The following is a 14,674-nucleotide window of genomic DNA, read 5'->3' as shown; positions in this document are numbered from 1 at the left end:
TTCGCTGGTCTCGCGGCTGCCCGCTGGCCGCCTGACTGGAAAACCAGGCACGGTACCCTCTTTTCGATGGACCGCCGTCCTTCCAGCAAGGGAAGGGTCCTTTTTGTCCCCTTATCCTGGAGCGAAGGGCAGGGTTAAGGGGCCTGCGGCAACTCAGCGTCGGGATTTTAGTCAGGCAATGCGTCGGGCGCCTTCCCGGGGCCGGGCTGCGGGAAAGAAAAGTCTTGGGCCTGGCCCCCCAGCACTTGAAGCTCTTTCCACTTTCGTCCTCTTCTGCTCAAGATGGTGGCCTCCCGCGCAATCGGTTGCCTTAGACGCTTTACAAATGCCTCCAGGACGCTCCACTGCTCAGGTGAGGCCTGGCTGAGGGCGCCCCGGACCCCCGGGTATAAAGCCTGCGGAGACTAGGGCGGCCTCGGACCCGCGTCCGCCACTCGCTGCCCCCTCCCTGACCCCGCCCGGGGCCACAGCCCTGGGTTAGGGGGGGGGGGGGGGGCAGGGGAGATGCTGCCCTGCGACCCGGTCTCCCGTGTCCTTGGGAAAGGACTGTCACTTCCTCTCTCATGACTCCGAGCCGAGTACGGGTTTCAGGCTCCGTAACCTCTAACGTTCCCGAGTCCGGAGCACGTTCCCGAGTCCGGAGCACCGGCCCGGCACTTGCCGCGCGTCTCCCCGCCGCACGTCTGGGCTCACGCCCCTCTCACCTCCTGCAACGGCGGCCTTGAACCTGCCCTACCGGACCGGCGGCCTTGAACCTGCCCTACCGGACCGCGAGGTCCGGAACCAGGACACTCCGGTCGGTCACGCCTCTGTGCCTCCACGACAGCTGGCCCGTACCAAGAGCTATACCCTAAAAGCTGCTGGGGTGGAATTCACCAGCTTTTTTTACACTTTTTAATAGGGAGCTCAGCCGTTGCCGTTCAATCATCCCAGTGTGTTGAATTTCAAGGGGAGGTTCTGCAACTTGCTATAAGAAACATTTTAAAAATAACGCCAACACGTGTATCTTATGGGATAAAATGTGATAGATACCCTGTTAGCTTTCATTCGCTTTGTCTTTCTCTTGCCAAGCTGGCAATGAAAAGGGTGGAAGTGGGTAATTGTGGAAATTCAAGCGTTTTCCTTCCATGCCAGATCTGTAAGCTGAAACGTGACTAACTTTTCTCATTGTGTGTTCTCCTACATGCGGATGATTTCACGAGAGATTTCATTTACATTGTGCCGTCCTCCCTAATCACAGGGGTAGAATGCTGATTTTAGACCCGTAGCTGGAGTTTCCCTTTACTTTAAGGGATTAATTTTGAATGATTGAACCTTTTTTTCCCCTTCTATTTCCTTATTTCAGCCACCGTTTTTAGTCTGCACAGGACAGCTATGTCTGTGTGTGTATGTGTGTGTACACGTGTGTGTTGTGTATGTGTGTGCACACGCCTGTGTGGGTGTGCGCCAGTCACAATAACAAAATTGAAATATAAAGATTGGGGAAAGGGATTAAGAGAAAAGACCCACCCATTCTCATACTATTCACCACATAGCTGCTGTTAGTATTTGGCCATGTTACCTTACAGTTTTGTTTCCTGTTTTCCACATTTATTGCTTAACACTGTAGAAAAATTGAATGTATATTTTTTAACCTGCACTTGCATTGGTTTTAAGGTAGTACTTCTTATGGATTAGCAGTGGGTATAACACTTGAGTTGATAATCAGGTCATGTGTTTTCTAGTCAATACCTGTGTGACTGGCCAAATACCTTAATGTAATGGGTTTTATTTTCTTCAACTGTAAAATGAATGATTGAGACTATGGATTTACTTTGAAATGAGAAAGTATGACAGAGGAGTTTGGATTTCATTCTGGCTCTGCCTTTTATACTCTGATGACCTTGGGAGTAAAACAGAGAATAATCTCACCTTGTGAGCTTTAAAGGAGTTATTCTAGATGTAAAGCAGTTTTTTATGGAGTAAGTGCTCAGTAAATGTTAGCTATTAACTAACTTCTGCCCTGAGAAACTGTGATTCTGTATATCTGAGAATTCTTAAAATAATTTTTACATCTTACATGTGTAATTAAAAGTTACAAGCTTAGTTTTTTTATATATTTTTTTTTAAATATATTCTATTGATTTTTTACAGAGAGGAAGGGAGAGGGATAGAGAGCTAGAAACATTGATCATCTGCCTCCTGCACACTCCCCACTGGGAATGTGCCCACAACCAAGGTACATGCCCTTGACCGGAATCGAACCTGGGACCTTTCAGTCCGCAGGCCGATGCTCCATCCACTGAGCCAAACCGGTTTCGGCAGTTTTTTTATATTTTAATATAGAATTATCTACACATATAAATATTTGCATTATGTTTTCACAAGTAAGAAACTATGGCTCATCCTATATAATAAAAGCTTAATATGCAAATCGACCAAACAGGGGAACGACCAGTCGCTATGATGTGCACTGACCACCAGAGGGCAGATGTTCAATGCAGGAGCTGCCCCCAGCCCGCAGGCCCCAGGCCAGCCAAGGCGGGTGCTAGCAGGGGACCACCTTCCCCCTGCCCCCCAATTGGCCTGCAGTCACCCCACAGAGGGAAGTGACTGGCGGCGGCGGCGGCGGTAGACAGGGCCAATGATCGGGCAGCGCCAGGCCAGCCAAGGTGGGTGCCAGCGGGGGCTCCCCCCGGTTGTCCTGCTGGTTGCCCCACAGATTGGCCCTGATTGCTGTCCAAGCTAGGAACCTTACCCATGCAGAAATTTCATGCCCCGGGCCTCTAGTTATTTGAAAAAATGCCTAGAAAGTGAACTTAAATTTACCTACACTATGGATTGCCATCTAGACTCAATAGAGTCCTTCATCCTACAAGTCTGTGCAAGTTGTAATGAGATTATGACATTTACTGGTAGGTGATTAAAATCTCTTAAAACTGATTTGTAATTCTAGGAGTTTTATTTTTTTATTTTTAAAAAATATATATATTTTTATTGATTTCAGAGAGGAAGGGTGAGAGAGATAGAAACACAAATGATGAGAGAGAATCACTAATTGGCTGCCTCCTGCATGCCATGCTGGCTGCACTAATTCTTGGAGTTTTAAACCATTCCTTCTCTACAAGTGCTATAATCCTATATAATAAAAGCCGAATATGTAAATCGACCAAACCTCGGAACGACCAGTTGGCCGGGGTTGGGGCTGGTGAGTGGGTGATTGGGGGACAGGGCCATGTGCTAGCAGAGGGAGGCCACTAGTGGTGGTGTGATGGTGGGAGGATCCAGCCGCTTGCCAGCCGGCGCCAATCCCCTGATCAGCCTGCTAGTCGCCTTTTGCAGAGGGAGGCCAGACTGCAGCTTAGGCCCGCTCCCCATGGGGAGCATCAGTCGGACATTGCCTGAGGGTTCCCAGACTGCAAGAGGGCGCAGGCTGGGCTGAGGGACAACTCCCCCCCCCCCTCTAGTGCATGAATTTTTGTGCACCAGGCCTCTAGTTCTGAATATAACTATCTAATGAAAAATCAAATCTGGACCAAAGTATCTTGTTTAATTTCCACACCTACCCTAAATCTAAATTCCTAATTATGTAAATGGTAAAATAATTTCACAGGAAATGGATTAAAGGCAAATACTTTAGAAGATGGTGTATATTTAAATTTGACTCTCACATCCTTAGTTCTATCCCTTTTTTTTCCTATCTCTTTCTTGACCCTCTCCCTTTGACTATTGGGAAAACCTGTTGCTACAACCAGTGTAACATTTTCATATTGAAATTTGTATTAGCATAATCCAACTTTCTCCACTGCTATAGTTTCAGATCTTGTAGGTATCCTTTTTGAGTTACATTATTAAAATGGCTAAAAAGTGGGACAAAGGTTTCTCTCTCTTTTGCTGGCTTAGTAGAATATAGGCTAAAGTTCACCCAGCAGCTATGACATAAGCTCTGCTGATTAGGTAGTAGGTAAGGCTAGATTCCAAAAGCAAAGCTGCCTTATACTCCAACTTGATTTCGTTGACTGTGGTTTGGAATTCTTTTCCAGATTTTTTTTTTTTTTAACATGTACTACTTTTTCTCAGCTTTTTGTCTGGGTTAATTTAGAGGAGGTTTTGTGTATATGCTTATAGGTGTGTGTGCAGCAAAGGTAGATTAGTGGGTAAGAGTTTAAAATGGTTTAATCTGTAAGCTAATGAGCACCACCTGTCTTATTTACATATTTGTTTCTTTTTTTGTTTTGTTTTTTTTGGGGTTTTTTTGGTCTGTCTGTATTTAATCCCTCCCACTGAGCGTTCCCAACCAGTTCGTTCCCCACTCTAATCCACTTTAGCCTATTTAGCTAGACCTGCCTATTCCTTGGCTCCCCTCCCACTGGAATTTGTAATTTATAGGCAAACTCCTTTTTATACCAGCCTAATTCTCACCTCTTATTTATCTCTACTAAGAATTAATTCTTCCTAGATATCCTTTCACCTGCTGCCATAGAATGTAAACTCCACAAAGACAGGGACTTTTGACTCTTTTTTCTCCAAGTGCCAAGAATGTGTGGCGTTTGGTAGGCCACAGTAAATTTTTTGCTGAATGAAAATGACTGTGAGCTGATGGTGGAAGAGATTACGGTTTAGTTGGGGAAGCACCTGCTACAGATGCAATGATTAGAGAACAAAACAATAGTTAATAAAGATTTAAAAATTTTAGCACAGAAGAGAAAGATCGTTTGTAGATGGAATCTCAAAATAAGGCGTTGTGGAAAAGGTTGGCGCCATGATACAAATATAAAGAAGGAAGAGTGATAAATACAGATGATACAGATTTCAAATGATGGAAAAGCAAAGAAGGGAAGTGTATCATTAGTGAAGCAGAAGCACAAGGAATTGAGGAGATAGCTGGCTTCTCTTAATTTACTTGGTGTAGCACTTTGACTTACACGCACTTTTATAAGCATTACATCATTTTACTTCCATCTATAAGAACACTGAAATGCACTAAAAGAGTTGTTCATGGCCATTCTACTAGTAAATTATAAACCTGATGATTCAGCCCAAGTCTTTTGACTCCCTTTGTCTTTACACTAGCGGCTGACTTGGATTGCTTAAAGAAGAAATGCAAATGAAACCAGAGATCACCCCATTGTGGTTCTGGTACCATTCTACACAGTTTTCTTTTCTTTTTCAATAATATATTGCTTTGCCTTCAAACCAGCAAGATCCTTGGCCACTATTTATGGTCCTCTCCTAACCCACTCCACCACCAGTGGGTTCACATCACTGGTTTGCTGTATGCTTCGGTTACCTTTTTAAAAATGCAGATGCTGAAGCTCGGCCCCTTTAAATTCTGATTCCATGATTCCAGGTTGTCTGTCACTCAGGAATTTGTGGGTATATTTGAGCCTCCCCACCTGGTTCTAATACCTAACATAGTTCTGGAATCACTTTTCAATACTGCCAAGTGAATCCCACTTCGGCTGGTTCTTTGAATAGTCTTACGTGTAATAGTTCACTCCAGAAGGGTCGCTACCTTCTGGTCTAATATAGACCATTCTTACTTGGAAACTGGGTATGGTTCTAAAGTTTGTTTCTAAACGATGTAGAGAATGTGTTATTTTTTAAACCCAGATAAAACTTTTTTCTAAGATTATCGGACAAAACTTGGAAGATGTTGATAGGGAGAGGAGTAAGGAGTTAGAGGTGCATAGGAAATATGGTTGGTCATTAATATGAAAACAAGGGAAGAAAGAGCAGAGTGGTGTTGTTTTTAATTGAAAGTTGTACCCTAGCTGGTTTGGCTCAGTGGACTGAGTGTCGGCCTACAGACCAAAGAGTCCCGGGTTCGGAGATTCCAGTCAAGGGCACATACCTTGCTTGCAGGCTCCTCCCGGGCCCAGGCCCTGGTCCGGTCATGTGCAGGAGGCAACCAATCAATGTGTTTCTCTCACATCGATATTTCTTTCTGTCTTTCCCTCTCTCTTCACTCTCTGTAAAAATCAGTGGAAAGATATTCTCAGGTGAGGATTAAAAAAAAATAAATAAATTGGAAGTTATAATTAAGGGATGTTAACCCTGTGCTAGCCTCCAGAACAGCTTGGTTATAGCCTATAGCAAGGTGTTTGGATTAGAGCAGGGCAAAGGTGAGTGTTTAATGCTAGAAAGGAGGCAGGGTAATGCCCAGAATAACTTGGAATTTTTGCCTAGAATTCCCCAATGTTCCTTATTTCTATCCAGAGTCCAAATTGAAAGACCCTCTGTTGGGACTTCTGTTGTGATGGCTTTTGCTCAAAAGATCATCTCATCATCATGCTGGAGAGCCTCAAGTAGTGAAGTGGTTGGGAAGGAGGAAGAATAGCTGGTCTTTGTTATCCCCAGGGTAGGGGTATTCTTGGCGGAGTGCGCTATAGACTTATTCTGTGAGAAAGGCTGAAAATAAAAGTGATGTGGACTCTTTTATTTATAACTAGAGGCCCAATGCACAAAAATTTGTGCAAGAGTAGACCTTCCTTCCCCCTGCTGCCGGCACCGGCTTCCCTCCGGCACCTGGGACCTGGGCTGCCGGCACCAGCTTCCCTCCTCCAGTCGCCCGCAGGCACCCGGGACTTGGAACCCAGGCTGGCTCCCCCTGGGCCACCCGCAGGCACCCGGGACCCCGGCTGGCTTCCCTCCAGCCCTGGCTTTGTCAGGAAGGATGTCCGGAATGACGTCCAGTCTAATGAGCATATTACCCTTTTATTATTATAGATATTCACTAGTGCCCCTTGATTTGATAACATTGGAAACTCCATCTCTCCATAGAAATGTAAGCAGATGTGGCTGAGGAACACGGCTGAGATATATTTGGAATACATTTGGAACTGACATTACAGATTGTTTTGTAGATAACTTATTTCTTAGTGTATGCATTTTCTATTGTTGCCATAACGTATTTCCACAAACTTACAATACAAACACTAATTTGTGCTCTTAGGTTATGTCAGAAATGAGTCTCACTGGGCTAAAACCAATGGTGTTGACAAGGCTGTTTCATTCTGGGTGCTGGAAGGGAGAATCTATTTCTTTGCCTTTTCTAGAGGCTGCCTGCATTTCTCGACTTCTTCAAAACCAGCAAAATGGAACCAAGTTCTTTTCATGCTGCCATCTCTCTGGTTCTCTTTGCCTCTCTCTTCCCTCTTGTGATTACATTGGGCCCAACTGGATAACCCAGGATAATCTTCTATGTTACGGTCAGCTCATTAGCAACCTTAATTCCATGTGCAGCCTTTATTCCCCTTTGCCATGTAACCGAACGTATTCACAGTTACTAGGGACGTGGGCATTTTTGAGGAGCTGTTCTTCCACCTCCCACATTTAGTATCCAGATAATCATATGACCTGGTAATTGAAAAAAAAAAAAAAGATATGGTAGTGGTCACAATAATAGCCTAGAACACGTTGTTCTAATTTTGTTTTTTTGTTGTTATAAATTCCAGCTTTGTTATATATAACAAGTACTACAGAAATGCTGTTTTGTAAAATAATTAATTTTGAAATCCCTTTTTCTTATAGGTTATATTTCCCGCAACTTTACAGGGTCCTCTGCTTTGCTGGGTAAGTTTAATTTCTTGTTATCATGTTTACATTGCTTTTCAGATTTATTTTGCAATAAAACTGTTTACAAATAAATTTTTCTTCTCTTTTTAGCCAGAACCCATATTAACTATGGAATCAAAGAGGATGTGGCAGTTATTCGAATTAACTCACCCAATTCAAAGGTACCTACTTTAACTTGCTACAGTTTATTTCTACTAACTACATTCGTGAATCCAGTCTCGAATGGGAAAGAAATCCACCAATCTGACAGTAATCTTATCATATAACTTTACACTTTTGATAGTTAAATTAGTTAGTTGGACAAGTTGCCCAAGGAATGGAGTTTTCTGAAGCAGAGGTCCTTATTCAAGAATTCCTTCTCATTGCCCTAGCTGGTTTGACTCAGTGGCGAGAGCATCGCCCTGCGAACTGAAGGGTCCCGGGTTTGATTCCAGTCAAGGCACATGCCCAGGTTGCGGGCTCGATCCCCAGTAGGGGACATGCAGGAGGCAGCCGATCAACGATTCTCATCATTGATGTTTCTCTCTCTGTACCTCTCTCTCTTCCTCTCTCTCTCCCCTTTCCTCTCTGAAATCAATAAAAATATATATTTTTTAAAAAAGAATTCCTTCTAGTTAACCTAGGTGTCAGATTACCATCAAGGATTAATAAAACTAGCCTTCTGTCATAGTGTAGAATGATGACTTATTAGATAAGGACCAAAATACAAGCTTTGTTTATAAGAATCAAACTACCCATCTTGACTATGAGGTTATTGAATCTGGTTTCTTCATTACCTGCTTGACATTAGTTATTATCTATAAGTTAGCTGGGTTAAATGTGGTTGTTAAGCTTCCTGAGGGATGTGAATGACTTCGTGCTATTCACATATTGGAGGTCAAGTTCTGTTCAAAGTGGAGCTTTATTTGTTTTGGGCAACTTCAACAAAGCAGATAGCATTAATCCAGTCTTTTACCAAGAGGAGCTTTATTGCAGGAGCTCATGGTTTTCCCCCCATCTAAAATTGGTGTAAAGGTTTTATATTCAGAAATCTTGTTACCAGAAGCCCAGATGAAATAGGAAGACCTAGATGGAAGCAATGAACTATCACAAATTAAGGAAAACAGGAGATAGTTCCCATCTCTAGAGTAAATCTTGGCACTCACTGACCAGTGATTCAAACTTAAGATATTTTTTCAGAATTTTCTAAGTTGAACATTTTTCATGAGCACAAAAAATAACACATGGCTATTGTAGGAATTTTTTTAAAAATATATTTTATTGATCTTTTTACAGAGAGGAAGGGAGAGGAATAGAGAGTTAGAAACATTGATGAGAGAGAAACATCGATCAGCTGCCTCCTGCACACCCCCCGCTGGGTATGTGCCCGCAACCAAGGTACATGCCCTTGACTGGAATCGAACCTGGGACCCTTCAGTCCACAGGCAGATGCTCTATCCACTGAGCCAAACCGATCCAGCAAGCTATTGTAGGAAATTTTAAAACTACAGTAGGTCCTTGGGTTATGTCGGAGATCCATTCCTACGGTACAACATAACGCAATTTTCTCCATAAGTTGGAACCCACCTACATAAGCACCTACGTCACTCACATGGAGCACATACACAGCAGTAATGAAGTGAAACAGTAAAAAGAAACTTAAAAGAAAGATAACAATTCCTGACCTTTACTTGTGGTAAATAAATAATAAAAAACATAAAGCACATATGTCGAAATGCCGGAACTTTTTTTTTTTATAAATAAATGGAAGATGGCAACGTAACCACGAAATGACGTATGTCAAATCGGACGTAACCCAAGGACTGTTTGTATAAAGAAAATATAATTATTTATATTCCAAACCCAAAAATAACTACTATAACATTTCATCCAGTTTCAACAGTGCTTATGAAATTAAGATCATACTATGTATCTAATTTTGATTCTTTTTTTCCTTAATGTTATATAAATTTTTTCCACGTCAGAAATGTTTGTAGACTTATCAGCCAGGCTGAGTAGACCTATTTTTAAAGGGTGGTATGCTTATAGCTGACTGAATAGAAAACTACAGGGTATTTGGTTTTTTTATAAGAAACCCTGCCTCCCTTTCTTGCTTCTAGCAGTATATTTCTGGTGGATAAACATATTTTCTACCATCAAAATAGCACCTGATAGTGACTTGCACATCTGGTTCTTCAAATTTACACCCTTGGATTTATATGTATTTCTCTTTGACAGGTAAATACACTGAATAAAGAACTACAATCAGAGTTCATGGAAGTAATGAATGAAATCTGGGCTAGTGATCAAGTCAGAAGTGCTGTCCTTATTTCATCAAAGCCAGGCTGCTTTATTGCAGGTGCTGATATCAAGTAAGTTTTATTAGAGTTGATTTAAAAAGAGCGGCTTGTTGCTTAAGCCATGTAAGACTAAAAATAGCCTTTTCTTAAAGCAGTTAAAAATAGTTCAAATTCCTATCTCAGTTGAATAAAAATATTATAAAATTAAGCTAACAATGAGATGCTGTTTAAAAGTTTGAAAATTATCATTTTAGCAAGTCCTTGGAGAAATGAGAAAGTTAATATATTACTAATTGGAATGCCAGTTGTACAGCCACTTTGGAGAGCAATTGGCAGCATTAGTAAAATTGAAAATGCATGTACCATAAAATCCAGTGATGCCTCTTCTAGGTATATATGCAGGGGTGGGCAAACTTTTTGACTCGAGGGCCACAATGGGTTCTTAAAGAGGACCGGAGGGCCGGAACAAAAGCATGGATGGAGTGTTTGTGTGAACTAATATAAATTCAAAGTAAACATCATTACATAAAAGGGTACGGTCTTTTTTTTTTTTAAATTTAATTCATTTCAAACGGGCCGCATCCGGCCCGCGGGCAGTAGTTTGCCCACGGCTGTGCTAGACAAATCCCACCCTTATGTTTAAGAACCCATGCACAAGGATGTTCAGTTCTGTATAGTTTAAAATAGAATTTGAAACAAGCTAAATGTCAGTCATTTGGGAAATGGATAATTAAAATGTGAAATATTCACGTGATAAAATACTACAAAACAGTTCAAAGGAATTAACTAGATCCACAACATAATATTAGAGCTCAAAAACATAATGTGAAGTTAGAAATAAAAGGCAAGTTATTGAATGTTTCCTACAGTATATAGTTTATGTAAAGGTTTTTAAACCATACACGAAATATTCTTTATATTTTTTGTGGACACAGATAAGTAGTTGCTCTTGGAAGGATACAATACAAACATGAAAATGGTTGTTTCAGGGTAAATGAAGTGGCTGGTAGGATTTGAGGTTGTCAAAGGGAACTTTATTGATGCAACTAAAACTTTCTTTTTTTAAGTGGTAGATTGTATACCTGTAAAACTTGTTTACAATTCTTTAAGACATATACAGTATAAGCAGAAGAAATTATATCTTAGTGTTAGTTTAATGGGTTAAAATGTGAACAGTTGCCGAAACCGGTTTGGCTCAGTGGATAGAGCGTCGGCCTGCGGACTGAAGGGTCCCAGGTTCGATTCCGGTCAAGGGCATGTACCTGGATTGCGGGCACATCCCCAGTAGGCGATGTGCAGGAGGCGGCTGATCGATGTTTCTCTCTCATCGATGTTTTTAACTCTCTATCTCTCTCCCTTCCTCTCTGTAAAAAATCAATAAAAATATATATATATTTTAAAAAAATGTGAACAGTTAATTCTGTCAAAATAGGAGTATTTATTATTCTTTGTGCTTGGGCAATGTTGGCCAATATTATAGGCTTAATAATTTGCACTTAAGGTGTTTGTATATTTTTAAATCTTGCTGTAACATTTTGTATCCATTTTTGTTTGTGTAACTAAAAATTTATAAATATTCTGTTTAATATTTATTTTTTAGGAAAAGATTATGTGTATTGAGTGCTTTGTTTCCTAGTTCAGTTATTTGAGACTAGTGAGACACTACTATACCTGGCAGTAACTAGCTGCATCCATAAGAAAATACTTTTGGCTTCCATAAGGCTAGTTGAGCAATTCCCAGCATATAAAATGACAGAAAAATAGTTGTCTTTGGTCAGAAGTACAGAATTCACAACTTAAATGTGATCAGAAACAAAGTAAGTAGGAAATGAAACAAACTAAAATTAAAGGGCATGGTTTACATTATTGCAGCAGACCTTTTTTGATCGTTAGGGGATCTATTTAAGATTTTAGATCTCTCTAAACAACTTAAAAGCTTTTTTTCCCCTGCCATTTTGATTGCTGTTTAATCTGAAAGCTACCTCATAGTGGAAATATTTACTAGAAGATGATTTTTCTCAGGTTCAGAGCTTTTTAATCTAATGATTAGTTATTGAAGCGAAAATAAATTGTGCCACATGTTTTGTTTCATGTTCTCTGGACCCAGAAACTTAACACTCTTTTTAGAGAGATGATGTCACTGATATTAGTGCTATCTGAGGCAGATCCATACTTAAACTTGTGAGTATTTAAAGATTCACCACCACTTTGATATATGATAGGATTGAGGATATAGTAGATGAAGTATTTAACAAAGTGGGCTACAGTTTCATCTTTGATTTTTTTCTGTTCTCGGCTTTCATGTTTACTGCAGCATGATAGCCGCTTGCAAGACCCCTCAAGAGGTAACACGGCTTTCACAAGAAGGACAGAAAATGTTTGAGAAACTTGAGAAGTCTAATAAGCCTGTTGTGGCTGCCATCAGTGGATCCTGCTTAGGAGGAGGACTTGAGGTATGGGTTTATTAGAGTCACTGTTTAGCCCAGTGTTAGGACTCGCCCACTGTAAACTTTTATAGGCTAGTTTTGCCTGGGAAAGTTCTCAGAAAATCAGCTTTCTTTTTAGTTATCAAACTTCTGGATCTGTTTTAATCCTTAATCTCATGGCACAGAGCATGTGAATCAAGTGTGATGTTTTCATTTATAAATTGAGAAGATTTCAGCTAGATCTCTTAGATGCCTTTCAATTCTAAAAACCTGGTTAAAGTTTGCAGGGCAAAGATTCAGAAGTGTAATGCATGCTCATGAGCTAAAGTCTAGTTGAGATACACAAAGCGTAATACATGCTTAAGTGCTTTGTGAGTAGTAAAGGTGGTAAATACTAAAAGATTTGAGAGAAGAGATGCTTATTAGAGCGTGTAGGAAAGAAAGGGAAAAGAAAATATTTATCGAGCATTTCTCACATGCTGGCTTCTATGCTAGTCACTTTTACAACAATTAATTAATTAAGGAAACTGTGCTTGGTCCTAAAAGATAGGCAGAATTTGATTAACCAGAACGGGGGGTGTGTGGGGGGCATTCCACATATGGTGAGGTGTGAGCAAAGACAAGGGATAAGAGAAGCCTATGAGGACATCACAGGTAGAACTCTTGATTGAAAAGGAGAGTCTGTAGGGTAACGGGCTTCTTAAGCTGGGCTGCATGTACAATTGCGTGTGCATTTTTCTATGGAGAGCTCCCATAGCTTTCAGCAGATTTTTAAGGAAATCTTCAGCCCAAAAAGAAGTTATTAAATTAGGGGAAAGTATGAAATAAGGCTGGAAGGGTAAATTGTAGAAAGCATTAAATGCCAGCCTAAGAAATTACAGTTTATTCTGTGGGCACATTCCTGGTCTAAAGAAGTAATCTTTGGACCCTCACAGATCCTAAGCTGTTATAAGATTACATTTTCTAACATTCCAATTTTCTTTTCATTTGTTGTAAGCTTGCCATTTCATGCCAATACAGAATAGCAACAAAAGATAAAAAGACAGTATTAGGTGTCCCTGAAGTCTTGCTGGGGATCTTACCAGGAGCAGGAGGCACACAAAGACTACCCCAAATGGTGAGTTTAAGACCCCCCTTCCCCCACTGTGAACTTCAGAACCTTGGTACTTATATGCCCCTTTGGTAATACAAAAGGCATAGTATTGGGTATTCATTGTAGGATTTAGAAATCAAATAAAATACGAATATTTAGGATCAATAGCAGATTTTCCCCGGTATTTATTTTTTTTCAATTTATTTTTTAATTTATTTTTTCAGTTTCTTGGATTAAAATTATTAATCAAGGTTCTTTGTTAGTCCCTGAGGAAGGATAAAGATAAATAAGATCCATGTCTTGCCTCTTTGAAGCTTATAATATAATCAGCTCCTTCTCTGCACAATAACATCTTACCAGTTTTGCAAATCCATGGGTCATATTTCGTGATAAATATAAAGGCAGACCTTTCCCCTGATTTGGATGATCTCATTGTTGTATTGTATAGAACCAAAAGAGGCCGGTTGCAGAAGTTACCTAATACACTAATGTGTATTAGTATGTAAAATATAAGATAAAATATAACTGATTGATAAATAGCAGTTGTTAGCCTTTCCTCACTTTAGTATTTATTTTGCTCAGTTGAAGGATTTGTAAACTGTAATTGTCACTCTGATATCTTTTCCCCTATGTTCTGATCCTTACTTGCATGTTAGGTGGGTATACCTGCTGCTTTTGACATGATGCTGACTGGTAGAAACATTCGTGCGGACAGAGCAAAGAAAATGGGATTGGTTGACCAATTGGTGGAACCGCTGGGTACGTGTTAGCATGCCTCAGAGTTGGGCCTTATGAAATTATTTATTTCCTTAAAGAGTTAATATCTTGCATATTGGTTAGAGTGGAACTCATACTCTTAAGGAATGAGTCATCATTTTGAAGAGGGAAGTTTTCTAAAAATTATAATACTGCCCAGCCAGCATAGCTCTGTGGTTGAGTGTTGACCTATGAACCAGAAGATCATGGTTCGATCCCGGTCAGGGCACATGTCTGGGTTGCAGGCTCGATCCCCAGTAAAGGGGTGTGCAAGAGGCAACCGATCAATGATCCTCTCTCATCACTGATGTTTCTATCTCTCCTTCTCCCTTCTTCTCTGAAATTAATAAAAAATATACTTTAATAATAATAAATAAACAAACAAACAGATATCCTCCTGTTGTGGGTTTCTAGTTTAATTTTGTTGTGGTCAGAGTACAATTAGTCTTTATTTGCAGTTTCCCCATCTGTGAGTGCATAGTTCATGATTCCTCCACCCACCAGTCTCTGATCTGACATGGAAAGCTGTGCTGAAAGTGGGTGCTAGAGCCTTTGGCTTTGGC

The 14,674-nt window shown here is 40.5% G+C and overlaps 1 protein-coding gene across 1 annotated transcript in view; it reads left to right on the top strand.

Annotated features, from left to right (window-relative positions):
- The first annotated feature begins 244 nt into the window (after positions 1-244).
- The window catches only part of HADHA (hydroxyacyl-CoA dehydrogenase trifunctional multienzyme complex subunit alpha), a 29,663-nt gene continuing 15,233 nt past the window's right edge, over positions 245-14,674 (top strand). The window contains exons 1-7 of the mRNA XM_070428838.1: positions 245-352; positions 7,513-7,554; positions 7,648-7,718; positions 9,775-9,908; positions 12,151-12,289; positions 13,260-13,379; positions 14,012-14,114. Of these exons, the coding sequence (XP_070284939.1) occupies positions 283-352; positions 7,513-7,554; positions 7,648-7,718; positions 9,775-9,908; positions 12,151-12,289; positions 13,260-13,379; positions 14,012-14,114 (679 nt within the window). The 5' untranslated portion in view covers positions 245-282. The remainder of the gene's footprint in view (positions 353-7,512; positions 7,555-7,647; positions 7,719-9,774; positions 9,909-12,150; positions 12,290-13,259; positions 13,380-14,011; positions 14,115-14,674) is intronic.

This window comes from Myotis yumanensis, unplaced genomic scaffold, assembly GCF_028538775.1.
Source record: "Myotis yumanensis isolate MYYU_CA2020_CCGP unplaced genomic scaffold, mMyoYum1.0.hap1 SCAF_11, whole genome shotgun sequence".
Classification (NCBI taxonomy): Eukaryota; Metazoa; Chordata; class Mammalia; order Chiroptera; family Vespertilionidae; genus Myotis; species Myotis yumanensis.
This window is presented reverse-complemented; position numbering and strand designations above follow the sequence as displayed.